This window comes from Arabidopsis lyrata (genome assembly GCF_000004255.2).
Source record: "Arabidopsis lyrata subsp. lyrata unplaced genomic scaffold ARALYscaffold_5, whole genome shotgun sequence".
In the NCBI taxonomy this organism is placed as follows: domain Eukaryota; kingdom Viridiplantae; phylum Streptophyta; class Magnoliopsida; order Brassicales; family Brassicaceae; genus Arabidopsis; species Arabidopsis lyrata.
Window position 1 is genome coordinate 813,995 of NW_003302551.1, and position 18,213 is coordinate 832,207.

Here is an 18,213-nt window from a genome sequence, read left to right on the forward strand (position 1 = left end):
AATAATGTCATTGTTTTATATTACAGTGTTGACTCGTTACGCTAAATCACTAACAGTTAGAAAAATTAAACTAAAAAAAGGAAAAGCACGAAACACGTTTGGGTATTTTGAAACCATATCATCACATAAACAATTGACAATAATATCTCCATCCACCTATCTTCCCTTCCGGTTTCCTCCTTAGAAACTGCCCGATCAAAGCATACGAATCCACCAGTCTAACTTCAGTTTATATGGGGACATCCCAAATCCAGAAATATAATCCAATTTCCTAAACACTAAGTTTGAGTGACGAATTTTCGGTGATAGAATACGAGGATTCATCTTGTCTCGAATCGGAAACCAATTTACATCAAACCCACGAAAACATGGGCATCATTTTCCGGCGTTGATCATCAAATGAGTCGAATTAACTACTACCAGTGACAAACAAAAACAAAAACCTAAATTAAGGAATCGGATAACATTTCCCAAAATGAGAATGATATATGGAAAAATTCCTAGGTCTAACAACAATAATATGATACACCTTTTTGCTTGCTTTGTCTAACCAGAAGCTCTTTAACTTTCAAAAGAAAAAAAAAAGAGCTAAAAAATTAGAAATATTTACTCAGATATTAACCAAAAGTTCGAATATTACTAGAATATCATATATTTTCTAAAAATTACTCATATGTTTTGAGCATTTGTGTAATTACAATTAACACCCTTCATTAGTTTTTTTTAATTAATAATTTTTAATTCGTTTTTAATTAAAAATAATAAATAAAAATTTGATTATCCATGTCATTAATCCACATCACCAATCTCACACTCCTCAAACTCACGTTATTTCTCCTCTTCTCTTTTTTGTCTCCAAATCCAAGAAAAGCTTTTAGATCATTTCTCCTCTTCTCTTTTTTTGTCTCCAAATCCAAGAAAAGCTTTTAGATCTAATAATCTGGAACTAACTTGGGTACAACATTGACAGAGATCTTCAAATTGCAGGATTGGGCTGGATCTTCCTAGACCTCACAGCCACAACGCTTGCCATAGGGTCCCAAATCAAAAGCTTCGTCAGATCTACTCGCAACCACGCTCACAAAAAAAGTCATCAAAAATCAAAACCCAAAACAAAGAGATCTATGGAATTCTACATGATTCGTTACAGGTTTGAGTTGAAATCAAGAATAGCTACTCTTTTACTTTGATTTTACATGTCTATCGTTTAATCTTCCTCTCAATCGATCTATTTGGAGACATTTCTACTTCTATCTATGTTTTGATTCATACGGTTTAGTCTTCCTCCTATGTATCCCTCAAACATATATATTTTTACGAATCTTAATTTGATTGTTGTTATTTAACCAATAAATTTCATATTATCTTCTCCAAAAAAATGTTGCTTTCCGATCTGTATTATAAATCAGCCGTAAAGTGATGTAACTCAGCCGTAACGTGATGTAACTCAGCCGTAACATATAATTTACACAACCTTTCGTCTTCCCTGAATGATAACTCAGTCGTGACATGTAATTTACCGAACCTTTCGTCTTCCCTGAAGCATATAACTCACCCGTAACATATAATTTACACCCATCTATCGTCTTCCCTGGAGAATATAACTCAGCCGTGACATGTAAATTTACCGAACCTTTCGTCTTCCCTTAAACATATAACTCAGCCGTAATGTAATTTTACCGAACCTTTCGTCTTCCCTGGAACATATAACTCAGCTGTGACATGTAAATTGACCAAACTTTTCGTCTTTCCTTAAGCATATAACTCAGCCGTAATGTATTTTACCGAACCTTTCGTCTTCCTTGGAACATATAACTCAGCCGTGACATGTAAATTGACCGAACCTTTCGTCTTCCCTTAAGCATATAACTCAGCCGTGACATGTAAATTTGCAGCGAAACAATAAGAGACGCAACATTTCCTCTAACTTTATCATCGAGCACCAACTTCACAAGTTTTTCGTGCGTTGTTTTCGCATCTATCTGCACAACTCTACACCCTCTTTCATCGGTGTTAAATACGTATTTGTATTTTTATACCCAATTACCGGAACCGGATCAACCATATCGGGAGAAGGATGAAAGAAATTGAAGAAGAATGAGGAAGACGATGAGGAATTGGAAGTTCCGGTGATGTGATAAACTCAGGTGAAGAAGACGAGTTGAAAAAATTTGACCCTATTTTTTTGTCCTTTGATGATGATGACATGGAATGATGACATGGAATGTTGCATCCACGTTATTTTTTAATTGATGAAGTGGCAAGTAAGCCACCAAACGAAAATGTAAATCAGCTTAATTAAACCAGCCATCAAACAAAACTTTAACTCAGCCGCAACATGAATACTATTACAGTAATTAAAAAACAAAAAAAACGGCAGCCAAATTCAGCCGTTTACTGTCGTAACTCAACCAAAAATATTTAACTCAGTCGTGTCGTTTAATAAGTCGGCCGTCATTGCATGCTATTCTAGTAATTAATCTTTCGCTACTAAGTCAGCCATAATAAGGCCGAGTTTTCCGTTAATCCAGCTCATTACGGCTGATTTATGATACTCGAACATAAATCAGCCGTAACGTCATCCCATAACTAAGCCGTCTTTGATAACTCAGCCAGCCGGAGAAAGTTAAGTCAGCCGTGTCGAAGCAATAACTCAGCCAAAAATTTGACAAATCAACCATCGGGTGAAAACTCAGCCGTAACTTAGGCTGGGTTATGCTCGAAAGTCAGCCATTTTATCATAACTCAGAAAGATTTCAGTAAGTCAGCCGTAACTCCAGGCTGGGTTATACTCGTAAGTCAGCCGTTTGCTCATAACTCAGCCATTTTTCTTAAATCAGCCGCAACATACCGTAACTCAGCCGTCACTGCCGCTATATCGCTCGACGGCTGAGTTCATTAATACACGTCAGCGATTTCTGACGTGGCGACGTGGCGACGCGGCTTTGCTGACGTGGCAGTGGCATTCTTTGTAATTACGTTTTTTCTTGTAACGTTTAACAGGGGCACGCTGAGTATAAAAAATATACCCGAAATATGATAGTAATAAAAAAAAGATCTGTATGTATCTGGTAATTTCATATAAAATGTCATACATCTGAGTAAAGTTCCCAAAAAATTATCATAAATTTTCAATCTCTAGAACTAAAGCTTTCTTTTGGCCTAACAAGCGACGACCCGAAAACTCCTCGAGGATTTTCGTAGGACGGATTTCAATTCCTAGAATGACCAAACCACGCTTCTGCTGGGGGCATTTACGCTCTAAAGTAGTCATCTCAATTTCATCACTATCCAATCCTCCTTCATTGAAGAATTCCCCAAGCTCTATCTCCATCCACCCATCTTCTCTCAACTCTGGTTTCACAACCACTTTCCCCTTTCGAAACTTCCCCTTCGCATGCGTATCAAAGCATATGAATCTTCTAAAAGAATCCTGTCCCACCACCCCAACTACAGCCTCTAAAGACACAGCCTTAAAGCCACAACAAGTATCCGCTTTCTTGAACACAATGTAGACCGAGTAACGAGTTCTTGGAGAAAGGACACGAGTATTCATTCTGCAATTGAACTTAAACTTACAAGCTTCGCGAAGCTGCGCTACTGTTTCAAACCTGCACATCACATGGCAACGTGTTGCAGCATTATCATAACAATCAGATTGAGTCAATACAACTGAATTAATACAAAGATAATGAAAAAAGGAGTAGTACTTACCTAGCTTCAGGAATTGGAATCCACTCGAAACGTTGAAAAATATCTCCCATGCTTGAGAAATTCATCATCGCAGTCGCAGAATACATTACACACCTCTTCCCACTCGCTTTCTCCAACCAAACGCTCTTCGGTTTTCGACAAAAATCCCAAATAAAGTTACTCACAAATAGCAGAGTTTTGTAGCCATAACTCTCTAGCAGAATTCAATAACTCTATATACCAATTGTAATTGCCAATAACTTCTACATTGCTAATTTGTAGTTCATGATTCTCAAATCGTATAAACAAAAAATAGGTTAGATTTTTTTACCAATTTGCCATCGTGGATTAGGAGAGGATCGTCGCAGAGAGAGAAATAGAGTTCCTTCTTCGATGAGAAAACTCGCGACGGAGGAATCAGAGATTCATAATCTGCCGGAAGAAACTTCTCCCATACGATATCTGATTTCATCGCCGATTCAAAGATCTTCGAAACCGTAGCAGCGACGCAAGCGTCTTCAGGACTTGTGAAAGAGATTATGTTTGAAATGCATCCCTCGGGCAACGAATCGAAAGAAGAAGAATCGATCTTTCTTCTGCTTTCGCTTCGATTTTTCTCAATCTGTGTACGTAGCCGTATCATCGTCTCCGTCGATTCTGATGCGAATTCTGACTTCTGAGACTCTTCTCTTCTTAAATCCTTGAACAAAATTACGAAAATACCCCTGATTTGTGAACAATGAGCGCGTCTACTTCCCGCTCCTTTGTTTTTTCGGATCATATTCTCAGATGGGCCTTGTACAATTGAGAAGCCCAAAGACAAAAGAGAGAGCCATTGATTTGGGCTTGCCGGCAAAGAAAGAACATCGGTACAAAGCCATAACAGTTATCCGAATTCTTGACACAAATGTAAGACCGAGTCAAGAATCTAGTATGAGTTTTGGTGATCAAGTAAGTACTACTTAGAAAGGTTAAGAAAGAAATAACACAAAGTGGAAAGCTCTAGAAAGGGACCAAGTCTCTAGCCGATAGAATATTCAATCTATAGAATTAACGATGCGTTTTGGCCTCACCAACAACAAACCGAAAACTCCTTTGCCTTTGGCTCTAGAGTGAACGGCGTGTTTTTGCCCCATTGACCTGTATCATCGTCTGCATCTATCTAGAAGCTGGGACTGTAAAAGACTTCTGACTCTCTCTGGAGTTCCTCTTATATATGCAATTCTTTGCATCAATGTGCATGTTTCGCAAAATTTCCATCTAGCAACTAGTAAAGTAAGTTGTTTACCACATAAACTCTAATGGAACCAATCATTACAACAAACACAACTGAATACACTTTTTATCAACTGGAATTTACCTCTTCACTCCACCATTTGACAATAACACCAATAGATGAGCAGTTTGATCGGAGTGTTTCGCCGCATTATTACTTTAAAGGACTTTTCGCAGGTCGGATTTCAATTCCTTGAATGATCAAGCCACCCCTCCAAGTGATACGCTTATTCTCTAAGGCACTCATCTCAATTTCATCACTATTCATCAATCCTCCTTCATTGAAGAATTCCCCAAGCTCTATCTCCATCCACCTATCTTCTCTCTCCTTTGGTTTCACAACGTCCCTCCTTCCACCGTCTCTCGTTATAAACTGCCCATTCATAGCTTTATCAAAACATATGAATCTTCTAGAAGGTTCATGTCCCACCATTCCAACTTCAGCTTCTACTGCCACATCCGCGAAGCCATAACATTGATCCGATTCCATGAACACAATGTAGACCGAGTAACGAGTTCTTGGAGATAGGACACGAGTATTCGTTCTGCCACGAATCTCTAACCTACAATCACCGATAAGCACCGGTACTTTTTCAAACCAAATCATAACGAGATTTAAGTATCAGCTTCCTGGTACTTTTTCAAACCTTCACATCACACGGCAACATTTTCCAGTATCATCATCATCATCATCATCATTCGAACGAGTCGATACAAATGAACTCACACAAAGATAATGAAAAATGGTACCTAGATTCAGGAATTGGAATCCATTGCCAATAGTGACGCTCCTCTCCCCATACCATTGAGAGATTCATAGCTGATAACATGATACATCTCTTCCCACTTGCTTTCTCTAACCAGATGCTCTTTTATTTCCGGAAAACAAAAATCACAAATAATCAGAGTTAATCATTAGTTAGAGCTTCAAAGTTAGACCAAATTGCTCCAAACTAGCCACAATTTTCTGATTTAACTCGATAATTCTATATACATTATTCTCAAATCCTATAAACAAAGTGCAAAATTGATGAACAGATATACATATTTACCTTTTTGCCATCATCGATTAGAAGAGGATCGTTACATAGAGCGAAATAGAGCTCCTTCTTCGATGAGAATTCCCGCGATCGAGGAACCAGAGATTCATAATCCGGCGGAATAAACTTCTCCCATACGAAATCTGATTTCACCGCCGATTCAAAGGTTTTCGAAATCGAAGCAGCGACGCATGCATCGCGTGGACTTGTGAAAGAGATTATGTTGGGGATGCATTCTTCGGGCAAGGAATCAAACGGCGAAGAATCCGATACTATCTCTCCTCCGCCTCCGCCGCTAGATTCGACGCTCTGTTTTTTCCCCATCGATGCTTTGTTGTTACTGTATCATCGTCTTCGTCGGAAGCTTAGAGTGTAAATTAGACTTCTTAAATCTTAAGCGTTTTATAAATTGACGATAATACCCTTAGTTACGAGCAATACGCGCGTCTCTTTCACGCTCCTTGTTTAGGTGTCACATTCCCTCAGATGGGCCGCGTACGATAGAGAAGCCCAAAGTTCTGTGGTCTTTTTCGGTAATGTCTCTCTATTACAAAAGGCAAAAGGGAAAGGAGAAAGAAACAGAGAGTTTTTGTGTCATTTCTTCATGAGAAAGCTTGTAAACTCTATTCGATTATGTGAAGATAATGTGGACAGCATTTACCGAAATGAGGATAATGTGGTGCCTCTATATATGGGATTCTTAAGTCTTCGACGAAGATAACATATTACACCTCTTTCAACTTGATTTCTCTAACCAAATGCTCTTTAATTTAAAAAAAAAGAGAGCTAAAAACAATACATATCTTAAATTTTTAAAAAAGAGAGCTAAAAAAAATTACATATCTTAAGTTTTCAATCTATAGAGATAACGCTGTGTTTTGGATCATCGTCTGCACCTGGAAGCTGAGATTTAAATAGAATTCTGACTATTTCTAAAGTCCTCTTATGCAATAAGGAAAATTATCAACTAACAAACTTAGGTCAGGATATAGAATCCAACATAGCCACTCTCGTATATCTAATTTTTTTTTTGACGAAAACTGTCAATAAAAGAATTGTAAGTGGTTTTTTTTGATGAACATTAACATCAAAAATCAAAATTCAGAAACATTACTATCCACAAACTAGAAGCCAAGATATACAACACAGTTGAACTTGGTTTGACATCTATGCTGAAACCAAAACATAACCCGAATCATCCAACCGTTCTTCCACAGCAGGAAGCCGGTTTACATATACATACCAACATCCTCCACTTAAAAGAACAAGGTTGGAGCTTAACTTTTGTTGATCACCACATAAAACCTAACATAACCAATCAATACAGCAAACACAACTGAATATACTTTTATCAATTGGAATTTACCTCTTCAGTCTTCACTCCACCAATAATACCAATAGGCGAGCCGATAATCGTGTTGTTCTGCCGCATTACTTTAGAGGATTTTGGCAGGGCGGATTTCAATTCCTTGAATGATCAAGCCACACTTCCAATTGAGCAGCTTAGTCTCTAAAGCACTCATCTCAATTTCATCACTATTCATTATTCCTCCTTCAATGAAGAATTCCCCAAGCTCTATCTCCATCCACCCATCTTCTCTCTCCTTAGGTTTCACAAAGTTCCTCCTTCCCCCGTATCTCCTTATAGCTTCATCAAAGCATATAAATCTTCTAGAAGGTTCCTGTCCCACCACTCCAACTGCAGCTTCTATGGCCACATTCTGAAAGCCATAACATTCCACTTTCTTGAACACAATATAAGCCGAGTAACGAGTTCTTGGAGATAAGACACGAGCATTCGTTCTGCCACGAATCTCGAACCAACATACATCAACAAGCTTCGCTACTTTTTCAAACCTTCATAATACAGGGCAACAATTTTCCAGAATCAGTATCATCCCAACGAGTCATTACAACCAAACTACCGCAAAGACAATGAAAAAAAAAAAAAAAGTACCTAGATTCAGGAATTGGAATCCATTGCCAATAGTGAGGAGTATCTCCCCATATGATTGAGAGGTTCATCGCAGATATCATCAGACACCTCTTCCCACTCGCTTTCTCTAACCAGACGCTCTTTCATTTCCAAAAACAAAAATCCCAAAATAATCAGAATGATTCAATAGAAGCAAACTTCAAAATTCCTCCAAAATAGTGATAATTCTACATACAAATCTCAATTTGAAGGCGATGAGACAGATCATTATTCCCAAATCCTACAAACAGATCATTATTCATCAATTTTGCTACCTTTTTGTCATCGTCGATTAGAACAGGATCGTTACAGAGAGAGAAATAGAGTTCCTTCTTCGATGAGAAAGATCGCGATGGAGGAATCAGAGATTCATACTCCGCCGGAAGAAACTTCTCCCATATAATATCTGACTTCACCGCCGATTCAAACGTTTTCGAAACTGTAGCAGCGACGCACGCATCGCGTGGATTTGTGAAAGAGATTATGTTGGCGATGCAATCCTCCGGCAAGGAATCGAACGGCGACGACTCCGATGTAACGCTGCGTTTTCTCCCCATCGATGCTTGTGCCTGTATCTTCGTCTTCGTCGGAAGCTAGTGTAAAGACTCTTCGTAAAATGTCAAGTCCTTCTACGAATTTACGAAACTACCCCTAAGACTCTTTTTAAAATCTTTTAAGTCGTTCTACGTATTTACGAAAATACCCATGAATTGTGAACAAGACACGCGTCTACCTCACGCTGCATTGTTTTAGGATTCGTTGGTTAAGGATTTGGTTTGGAAAATATCCAAATTCCAAACTAACAAACCAATTATAATAAAGTCAAGTCAGGTAGGCTTTATGGTAGATCAACGGTGGGAATATTATTTTTAAAATTTTTATAATATAGTCTGACTCGTTATTCCAGAAAAGTAAAGCTTAAGCTAACCAAATAGAATACTAATCAATTTAAAAAATGATTAAAAAAAAAGTGAGAAAGCAAACAAAACTCTTCATTTGAATTTCCGAAACAGAAAAAAAGAAAAACATAAAACACGCTTGTGTATATTTTAAAGCAAACGACACTAAACCTGAAAAGGCAGACGTAAATCCGCCGCAACAACCCATTTTTTTCCGACGGCGTAACAATATCCGCCGCCGTAACGCCGTTGTTTTCTCCACGAAGCTTGATTAGGTTAGTGTGTGATTTGTGAGATTCGTTAAACCCTAGCTCGACTTTATAAATCCTGTGATTTTTGTTTTGTTTGATGATCTTTTGCTAGATTGAGAGATCTAAGTGATTTGATTACTCTAGTACTGTATTTGATTGTTTGATTTTAGATAGATTTTGAATTTTTCCCGTTTTTAGCCGTAATCGGAAATTTCTATGTTCGGAGAGTTTTGATTCTCTATGTAATTAACTTTACTCTTTCGTTATCGGTTCCTTGTATGTAATTTCCTTGTGTGTCTTTTAAGTTGCTGAAGTTTTTTCAATACTAAGATTTTTAAGCTAAGCATCTTTCATCTTTGTCGTCTCTTTGTGTATCTATTGATATAGATATGTTTCCATTATTATTGATCCGTTTTGGTTGGTTTCATGTAATAGAACAGTGATTTATTCTTGTTTTGATGGATTACAAAATGGTGATTTTGTGTCTCTGATATCGAATTTTGGTTCAATTTTGGCTTCAGTTTAGGTTTTGAACACTGATGTCAAACACATTGAAAGAGTCAAGAGAGGATAATACAGATTCTGTTGGTCAGATGAGGGAAGATAATGAGTATGTTCGGCTTGTTGTTGCTCATGAAGCCTCCGCAGCTGAAACCGTGTTGTCTCTATCGCAATCAGAGGTGCAGAGTAAGAAATTCATGTGGTGGTTGAAAGCTTTGGGGATATTTGCAGTTGCTCTCTTGCTTACGCTTGTTTTCGGCAAATGGGGGGTTCCGTTTGTATTCCAAAAGGTACTCACTTCTCAAGTTTTTAAAAACGATTATTTCCTTATAAATGATCTAGGTCACGAACTCTGGTCTTTGGATTGTAATAGTTTGTTTCAATTGTGAAGGTTCTCATTCCAATTTTGCAATGGGAAGCAACTGCATTTGGCCGTCCTATGCTCGCAATTGTCCTTGTTGTTTCCTTGGCTTTGTTTCCTGTGTTCTTGATACCTTCTGGTCCTTCCATGTGGTTAGCTGGGATGATTTTTGGTTATGGTCTCGGTTTTGTTATAATCATGGTTGGAACCACCATCGGCATGGTCCTTCCTTACCTAATCGGGCTAATGTTCCGTGATCGCCTCCATGTATGAACCCTTTACTTTCTCTTTTTCAAGTCATACTGCGATTTCTTACAAGATCACTAACTTTGTCCCACAATATGCAGCAATGGTTAAAAAGGTGGCCTCGTCAAGCTGCTGTTCTTAGACTAGCTGCAGAAGGAAGCTGGTTCCATCAGTTCAGAGTCGTGGCAATCTTTCGGGTTTCCCCATTTCCTTACACGATTTTTAACTACGCAATTGTTGTGACAAGCATGAGATTCTGGCCTTACTTCTTCGGATCCATAGCAGGAATGATACCAGAAGCTTTCATCTACATTTACAGGTCAGTCTTACTCTCCCCGGATTAAAACAGTGAAAGATCATAAAAATCGAAAACCTAATTCTAAAACTGAATTCATATGCAGTGGTCGGTTGATCAGAACATTTGCAGATGTGCAATACGGACATCAACGTTTGACAACAGTGGAGATTGTGTACAATATAATCTCCTTGATCATTGCGGTTGTGACCACTGTTGCTTTCACTGTGTATGCGAAAAGAGCTTTGAGAGAGCTTCAAAACGCAGAAGCTAATGAAGATGAAGAAGTTCCGGTAAGAAAACCGGCAAGATTTGAGATGAAGAACGTTGTTCAACACGAAGAAGATAACCATCAGCGTATGCCTTAATCCGAAAGTTGACACAAAGCTATGGTAGGTTTTGTATAAAGCTTTGAACGTTGACATGTTCTTCAGCAGGAGTAGTAGTAAATAACAAAAGGGGTAAAAAAAAGTCTGATGTAGTAGGAAAGACTAGTCAAGATTGGATTTAAATTAGTGTGACTGATTCCAAGTATTGAAATAAATAAAACAAGCATTTAGGCTATAAATAGTGTATGAAAATCTGGATGCTCTATGTGATCTAGTAGTGTATTTTAATACTTATACCACATTTGTTGTCCAGGAGTTTGTAGTTTTGTTTTTAGGCATTACTTAAACCACATTTATACACTTTGATGTCGTGTCGCTTTAAGTCAACAATTGATTATAGTCTTCTCTATTTCACTAACTTAGCCATGAAACCAGGCTAAAATTTCTGGTTCAGTTTGATGTTATTAAACCAAATTGGATCACCAAATTTAACATTTACCGGTTATAATTTGACATTAGCATTGTATTTAGCTGTTAATATATGGGATTTGTTAATACAAAAAAAGCATTTTTAACTCTAAAATCAAACTCAAAACCAGTGAAAGGCCCTAATGTTTCTCTTGTTTTTGAGCATTTTCTGATGACTAAACTAAACTAGGCGTGTACGAAATTTCCAAACTGATATTCCTGAATCGTACCGAACCAAAATTCGGTCAGTTCAGTTTGATTTCGGTTACTAGTACAAAACCGATCGACAAAAAATAAATAAAATTCTAACCGAACCGAATTCCTATATCGGTTCAATTTGGAATAATTTTCTCCAACCCGAATAAACTGAAGTTCCGACCTGACCCGACCGGACCCAATGAAGACTGAAGTTTCCAAGTAAGTAAGGAATCCCAACAAATCTAAAATGTCGCATAAACTAAAAAAAGAAGAAGAAGAAGAAGAAGAACTTTGATGCGTTTCAATTCACAATTGCAAGTGAAGTGATTTTACTTTGACGCTAAAAGACAAAAAAAAAGAAGGAAAAAAAAAATGGTTTGGTTAGGTTTCTTCTCTAAACAAAACAAAGTAATCGGAGAAGAAGAAACACACAACAATCGCCGGAATCTGCGAAGAAGAAGAACAAATTCCTTACTGACTCATGGTTACTCACGAATCTCTTTCTATCTAGTAAGAGATTCCGTTTGATACTTATTGTTTTCGATTTTTATCAGGGGAAGTTGAAGCTCTACTCTTACTGGAGAAGCTCGTGCGCTCATCGCGTCCGTATCGCCCTCACTTTAAAAGGTCTCGCCAATGATTTTCTTCTTTTTGTGAGCAGCATTGTTGTTCTTTGATCTGAATTTGATCTTGTTCGATTTTCTTTAGGACTTGATTATGAATATATACCAGTGATTTTGCTCAAAGGGGATCAATTCGATCCAGGTTCGTAGTTTCTAGTTTTTGATTCGGATTCGAAGTTTATATTGAACTTGATTTGAAATAGTGCAGAAGAGGTTTGTTATGTCAAAAGTTTATCGTTTTGATCCTCAAGATTTCAAGAAGATCAATCCAATGGGCACTGTACCAGCGCTTGTTGATGGTGATGTTGTGATTAATGATTCTTTCGCAATAATAATGGTTAGTAGTAACACAGCCATTTAGTTTTTTTTTTTTGTTTCTTGTTGTGGTTTTGTGGATTAAAAGGAACAGTTCATCGATCTTTAGTCTTGTGTTTGTTTTTCAAATTGACAGTATCTGGATGATAAGTATCCTGAGCCACCGCTGTTACCAAGTGACCTCCATAAACGAGCCGTAAATTACCAGGTATTTTCGATCTTCTGTCTTCTGATGATGATGTTTTGCCATCATCTGAAAAACTATGTAGTTAATATTGTTAAGCTTCTGTTATGTGCCCAAGCAGATTGCGAGTGTGATCGTTCTTATTTTGTATATTTCAGGCGACGAGTATTGTCATGTCTGGTATACAACCTCATCAAAATATGGCTCTTTTTGTGAGAAGATGAGATTTATGTCATTTACTTAGATTCTACTGTTGGAGTTTCTAGATAAAGCAAACCTAGTTACATTTTTATCTTCTTTTTTTTTAACAGAGGTATCTCGAGGAAAAGATAAATGCCGAGGAGAAAACTGCTTGGATTACCAACGTTATCACAAAAGGATTCACAGGTTCGAGATCTCATATCTTCAACATTCAAAATGATAAGATACATAGATGTAATCAAGAACCAAGACATATGTTCAAAATGTTATTAGTTGATATTTTGGTTGAAAAGTCTTACTCATATCTCAGTTAAACATATCCATGCTTTATGCTTGGTACCATTTATCTCTTTGATGACAAAACTTATCATCAAGATTTAACGGGGTTAAGGTTTTTCCATTGATGAACGTAAAAAGTTTTAGATACAAAAGCTACCACCTACAACACAAAAGATGTTAACTGTTATTATTGCCTTGAACAGGTTTATATCGACATGTCTGATAATGTCTCATATGTCCTTCAGCTCTCGAGAATCTGTTGGTGAGTTGCGCTGGAAAATACGCAACTGGTGATGAAGTTTACTTGGTATGGCTCTAAACCTCCCTGGATTTTCTCTATGGTACTCTCTTCTTTACTACAATGAAGCATTGTTTTGCAGGCCGATCTTTTTCTAGCACCACAGATCCACGCAGCATTCAACAGATTCCAGATTAACATGGTACTTTTCCTCAACATTTTTTCAGGCCTAGATCTTGCAATATATAACCCCCAGATTCCATGGAATCCTAGATCAGTTTTATGGTAGCATGAACCATATGTTATCTCTGTCTCACACTTTCACATTCACAGAGTAACATAGATGAAATCCTCAAATTCTTAACTTTTTTTCCTCACATCACTCGGTTTCTACTTCTACAATGTTGTAAAACATGTTTTTTCTATTGTATAGGAACCATACCCGACTCTTGCAAAGTTTCACGAGTCGTACAACGAACTGCCTGCATTTCAAAATGCAGTCCCAGAAAACCAGCCAGATACTCCTTCCACCATCTGATTCTGCGAACCGTAAGCTTCTCTCAGCTCAATAAAAAAAAAAACCTCATACGTGACAACAACACAACAAAAATAATAAGAAAACCTTGTGTACTTATATGTATCATATGAACCAGTTTACAAATAATTTTCATTCCGAACATAAACATGTTGTAAATCATCAGAGAGATTCAGAGAAATGAAATAATGTGTTTCAAAAGTTTTAATATAAAGTTGGTATGTTTTATGAAAAATAAAATAAAAATGCATCTTTTTGACAAAAAACTAAAAAGACAAAAACAATTGCATTTGATTTACTTTGACCGTAAAAGACAAAAGAAAAAAAAAAATGGTCGTCGTCTCCGAATTCGCCACTTCTTCTCTACACAGAACAAAGTAATCACAAAAACACATAAAACAATCGCTAGAATCTACGACTGCGAAGAACAACAATTCCTTGTTTATCTATGGTTTAATTACAAAACTCTTTCTATGGTGATATATTAGATCATCGTCTCCACTTAATTTCCGCGTCATTTTTTTATTATTTTTTTTTCCGATTTGATCAGGCGAATTCCGGCGCTGAGAAGTTGAAGCTTTACTCTTACTGGAGAAGCTCGTGTGCTCATCGTGTCCGTATCGCCCTCGCTTTAAAAGGTCTCGCCAATGATTTTAGTTTCGGTTCTAGTCATTTTGTGAGCAAGAGTGTTGTTCTTGATCTGAATTTGGATCTTGTTTGATTGTTTTAGGGCTTGAGTATGAGTATATACCAGTGAATTTGATCAAGGGTGATCAATTCGATCCAGGTTCGTATTTTCTAGTTTTTGATTCGGATTCAAAGTTTATATTGAACTTGTTTTGAAAAAAGTGCAGAAGCTATATAGTTAGTAACTATGTTGATGAGAATGTTAATGAGGTGCTTATGAGTCATTTACTGATGATTTTGGGTTCTTGTGTTGAAAGTTTATCGTTTTGATCTTCAAGATTTCAAGAAGATCAATCCAATGGGTACTGTACCAGCGCTTGTTGATGGCGATGTCGTGATTAATGATTCTTTTGCCATCATAATGGTCCGTAACACAGCCTTTAGAGGGTTTTTTTTCTTGTTGTTTTGTGGATTAAATGAAACATTTCATCAATCTTGAGTTTGTGGTGTTTTGTATTGATAGTATCTGGATGAGAAGTATCCTGAGCCACCTCTGTTACCCCGTGACATCCATAAACGGGCTGTGAATTACCAGGTATTTCATTCTTCTGTTACTTCGGTCAAATCTTGGTTTCGTTCTTTGAATCATGCTTTGTGAACAATACCAGCTTAGATTGTCCTGCTTCACACTCTGATGCATTTTTATTTTGTATATTTCAGGCGATGAGTATTGTCCTGTCTGGCATACAACCTCATCAAAATCTGGCTGTTATTGTAAGGACATGATATTGATGTCAATTTCTTAGAAACTACTGTTGGAAGTTCTAGATAGAGTAAACTTAGTTACATTTTTTCCTTTTATACAGAGGTATATTGAGGAAAAGATAAATGCGGAGGAGAAGACTGCTTGGGTTAATAATGCTATCACAAAAGGATTTACAGGTATGAGATCTCTAATCTGCAACATTCTGTCATTGGCATAAGTGATAAGATACAGAGAAGTGATCAAGAACCAATACATATGTTAGTGTCTTTAGTATGATACTGTGGTTGGCGAGTGTGAAAGTCTTACTCAGATTTCAGTTAAAACATATCCATTCTTTATGCTTGGTATCATTCACTTGTTTTTGATGTACTTCTATTAATTGCTGCCTTGAAAAGGTTTATAGTGACCTATCTAATTATGTCTCGTTTCTCTTTCAGCTCTCGAGAAACTGTTGGTGAATTGCGCTGGGAAACATGCGACTGGTGATGAAATTTACCTGGTACTACTCTAAATTTCTCTGGATTTTCTCTATGGTACTATATCTTCGTAAGACTTAAGATTCAAGTCAGTGATTCTTTTGTGACTTAAGAATACTACCCTTTATTACAAACCAGTAAGTAGACAAGTGTTAAAGCCATGAAGCATTATTTTGCAGGCTGATCTCTTTCTAGCACCACAGATCCACGGAGCAATCAACAGATTCCAGATTAACATGGTACTTTTTCTTCTCTGAACTCTTCTTTCGTTACCCAACACTGTTTCAGGCTTAGATTTTTACGTACTATATTCCCCAATCCCTGGAATCCTAGATCAGTTTTATGGTAGCATAAATTTTTATGTTGTCTTTGTCTCACACAGATACAAAAATTTTGATATTGTATTAACGTAGACGAAATCTCAGTTTCTTAACTTCTCCTCGCATCACTCGGTTTCGGTTTCTACAATTTTGTAAAACATGTTTTTCTCTTTTATAGGAACCGTACCCAACTCTTGCAAAATGCTATGAATCATACAACGAACTGCCTGTGTTTCAAAATGCACTCCCGGAAAAGCAGCCAGATGCTCCTTCCACCATCTGATTCTGTGAACCCGTAAGCTACTCTCAGCTTAATTAAACCTCAGACAACAACAACAATAATAATACCTTGTACTCATACATGTATCATATAATAAACCAGTTTACTTCTTAGTTCTTCTACTTGTATCATACAATAAAGGTCACAGAGTTTGAAATTTGCAAAGATATCTTATACATTCTCAGAGGAAGCCTTTGTCTCTAAGACTCTGCACCGTCTCCTTAACCGCATCTTCAACAGCAGTGAAAACCAGCCCGAGCTCAATCAATCTCTTAGCCGCATCAATACACGACGTAAGCCCAGGTTGAGTCTCTTTATCAAACCTGTGAACAGCAAACTCAGGGAAGAGCTTGGACACAAGAGCAGCAAACTCACTGAACTGATAAATCCCATTAGTGCATAGAAACCGACCAGAAGCTTCCGGTGTTTCGAATAACATCACATGACCTTTAGCCACATCCCTCACATGTACCACACCAAGCCAGTGATGCTCTTGCGTCTCTGTCGAGCCTTGTAAGAGCTGTAGCAAAACGGCACAGCTTGCGTTTAGGTTCGGTTGCAGAAGCGGTCCGAGACATGTCGATGGATGGATCGTCACAATGTTGGTTCCATGCTTCTCCGAAAATTCCCAAGCTGCTTTCTCAGCTAATGTCTTCGAAATTGGATACCATTTCTAAAATCAAAATTACCAGTCGAAAATTAGTGAATTTTTTACTAATTTTTTAGGTTTTGAAAGTATTTTAATTATGTTAATGAACATGTAATAAGCAGACAAAACAACATAATAAGACAAGAGTTAAATACTTTAAACCGAAATTTAACGAACCTGCATAGACTTGCAAAAATCGAGATCTGTCCACGACGATTCATCGACGGGGACTCTTTCCGGCCAATTAGGGTTAGGAACCAAGGCGGAGATAGATGACGTGATCACCACGCGTCTCACATTAAACCTTTTGGCTGCTTCCAACACATTGATCGTTCCTTTTACCGCCGGTTCGACCAGTTCCTTCTCTGGATTAACCGGTGGATCCAACGTACAAGGTGACGCCACGTGGAACACTCCCGCACATCCATCAATAGCTCTGGAGATTGCATCGGAGTCTAAGAGATCCGCTTCAAAGATCTTGATCTTCGAATCGGATCCGGGTAGTTTCAGAAGATGAGTCGGGTCGGATCCTGGGTAAACCGAAGCGTGGATTTTTGTATAACCTTTCTCAATTAACGTTCGGATTATCCAAGATCCGATGAAACCATTAGCTCCGGTTACACACACTGTCTCTTTCGCCATTGTTGATCAAATAAGAGCTCACTGAGAATTTATTTTCTCTCTATCGCAATTTTCAATACATGTTTAAGATAAAAAAAAAACATTTTTCCGGTAAAAAAGGATCCTTTTTTTTTCCTTACTCGGAAAAAATGGATTTTTTTTTTCTTAAAGATATAAGGGAAAATTAGAAATAAAAGATAAATATTTAAGTATTTGTCCATATATGAATTCTATGAACAAATATCAACTATTCCTAAACTACCCCTTTCATAAGATTGAACCAATTGTTTCAAAAATAATTAAGAAAAATATGTATTAAAATGATAAAGAAGACATGAAGATATATAAAATGTCAAAAATATATTGTTTTGTTTTTGTTTTAGATGGATAAAATTTGATCTATAAAGTTTAGAATATGTCTTCTGAAATTAGAATGTATATTCTATACACTCTACATGTTCTACAAAATTTAGATTATGTATTCTACACACTCTACATGTTCTACAAAATTTAGAAATCATTTCTGTTCTACGGTATTTTGAATACTAGTTTCTACGACTTTTAGAAT

General features: G+C 37.2%; 7 protein-coding genes across 12 annotated transcripts; 3 read left to right on the plus strand and 4 right to left on the minus strand.

Moving 5' to 3' along the window:
* Positions 1 to 423: 423 nt before the first annotated feature.
* Positions 424 to 4,410, minus strand: LOC9312882 (F-box protein SKIP3). Of its 2 annotated transcripts, XM_021025427.1 has the most exons (4): positions 4,025 to 4,410; positions 3,715 to 3,839; positions 3,122 to 3,611; positions 424 to 599 (listed from the first exon to the last, which is right to left on the minus strand). In XM_021025427.1, the coding sequence occupies exons 1-3, from the start codon at positions 4,334 to 4,336 to the stop codon at positions 3,122 to 3,124; spliced, it is 927 nt and encodes a 308-aa protein (XP_020881086.1). In that variant the 5' UTR covers positions 4,337 to 4,410; the 3' UTR covers positions 424 to 599. The 2 variants fall into 2 exon arrangements, with proteins under 2 accessions (XP_020881086.1, XP_002876814.1); XM_002876768.2 differs by lacking the exon at positions 424 to 599 and having other exon boundaries at positions 2,290 to 3,611.
* Positions 4,411 to 4,876: 466 nt separating this feature from the next.
* Positions 4,877 to 6,359, minus strand: LOC9312883 (F-box protein PP2-B10). 2 transcript variants are annotated; one of them, XM_021025438.1, is made up of 3 exons: positions 6,021 to 6,359; positions 5,720 to 5,837; positions 4,877 to 5,568 (listed from the first exon to the last, which is right to left on the minus strand). In XM_021025438.1, the coding sequence occupies exons 1-3, from the start codon at positions 6,330 to 6,332 to the stop codon at positions 5,123 to 5,125; spliced, it is 876 nt and encodes a 291-aa protein (XP_020881097.1). In that variant the 5' UTR covers positions 6,333 to 6,359; the 3' UTR covers positions 4,877 to 5,122. The 2 variants fall into 2 exon arrangements, with proteins under 2 accessions (XP_020881097.1, XP_002876815.1); XM_002876769.2 differs by having other exon boundaries at positions 4,877 to 5,531; positions 5,719 to 5,837.
* A 714-nt stretch (positions 6,360 to 7,073) lies between these two features.
* LOC9312884 (F-box protein PP2-B10) lies at positions 7,074 to 8,610 on the minus strand. The gene is made up of 3 exons (XM_002876770.2): positions 8,259 to 8,610; positions 7,966 to 8,084; positions 7,074 to 7,865 (listed from the first exon to the last, which is right to left on the minus strand). Exons 1-3 carry the CDS (start codon positions 8,538 to 8,540, stop codon positions 7,445 to 7,447), a joined length of 822 nt encoding a protein of 273 aa, XP_002876816.1. The 5' UTR covers positions 8,541 to 8,610; the 3' UTR covers positions 7,074 to 7,444.
* A 350-nt stretch (positions 8,611 to 8,960) lies between these two features.
* LOC9312885 lies at positions 8,961 to 11,225 on the plus strand. Its single transcript, XM_021025429.1, has 5 exons — positions 8,961 to 9,157; positions 9,655 to 9,924; positions 10,026 to 10,262; positions 10,343 to 10,560; positions 10,643 to 11,225. The coding sequence occupies exons 2-5, from the start codon at positions 9,673 to 9,675 to the stop codon at positions 10,902 to 10,904; spliced, it is 969 nt and encodes a 322-aa protein (XP_020881088.1). The 5' UTR covers positions 8,961 to 9,157; positions 9,655 to 9,672; the 3' UTR covers positions 10,905 to 11,225.
* A 529-nt stretch (positions 11,226 to 11,754) lies between these two features.
* Positions 11,755 to 14,114, plus strand: LOC9311190 (glutathione S-transferase Z2). Of its 3 annotated transcripts, XM_002875076.2 has the most exons (10): positions 11,755 to 12,015; positions 12,086 to 12,158; positions 12,240 to 12,296; positions 12,406 to 12,491; positions 12,606 to 12,677; positions 12,812 to 12,865; positions 12,965 to 13,040; positions 13,379 to 13,440; positions 13,514 to 13,573; positions 13,805 to 14,114. In XM_002875076.2, the coding sequence occupies exons 1-10, from the start codon at positions 12,013 to 12,015 to the stop codon at positions 13,907 to 13,909; spliced, it is 648 nt and encodes a 215-aa protein (XP_002875122.1). In that variant the 5' UTR covers positions 11,755 to 12,012; the 3' UTR covers positions 13,910 to 14,114. The 3 variants fall into 3 exon arrangements, with proteins under 3 accessions (XP_002875122.1, XP_020881100.1, XP_020881101.1); XM_021025441.1 differs by lacking the exon at positions 12,812 to 12,865; XM_021025442.1 differs by lacking the exon at positions 11,755 to 12,015 and having other exon boundaries at positions 12,127 to 12,158; positions 12,363 to 12,491.
* A 102-nt stretch (positions 14,115 to 14,216) lies between these two features.
* On the plus strand, positions 14,217 to 16,555 carry LOC9311191 (glutathione S-transferase Z1). Of its 2 annotated transcripts, none has more exons than XM_002875077.2 (10): positions 14,217 to 14,357; positions 14,457 to 14,544; positions 14,637 to 14,693; positions 14,851 to 14,957; positions 15,057 to 15,128; positions 15,254 to 15,307; positions 15,400 to 15,475; positions 15,737 to 15,798; positions 15,955 to 16,014; positions 16,274 to 16,555. In XM_002875077.2, exons 1-10 carry the CDS (start codon positions 14,355 to 14,357, stop codon positions 16,376 to 16,378), a joined length of 684 nt encoding a protein of 227 aa, XP_002875123.1. In that variant the 5' UTR covers positions 14,217 to 14,354; the 3' UTR covers positions 16,379 to 16,555. The 2 variants fall into 2 exon arrangements, with proteins under 2 accessions (XP_002875123.1, XP_020881099.1); XM_021025440.1 differs by having other exon boundaries at positions 14,219 to 14,357; positions 14,872 to 14,957.
* On the minus strand, positions 16,433 to 17,822 carry LOC9311192 (cinnamoyl-CoA reductase 1). The gene is made up of 2 exons (XM_021025431.1): positions 17,202 to 17,822; positions 16,433 to 17,048 (listed from the first exon to the last, which is right to left on the minus strand). The coding sequence occupies exons 1-2, from the start codon at positions 17,664 to 17,666 to the stop codon at positions 16,557 to 16,559; spliced, it is 957 nt and encodes a 318-aa protein (XP_020881090.1). The 5' UTR covers positions 17,667 to 17,822; the 3' UTR covers positions 16,433 to 16,556.
* Between the last annotated feature and the right edge of the window lie 391 nt (positions 17,823 to 18,213).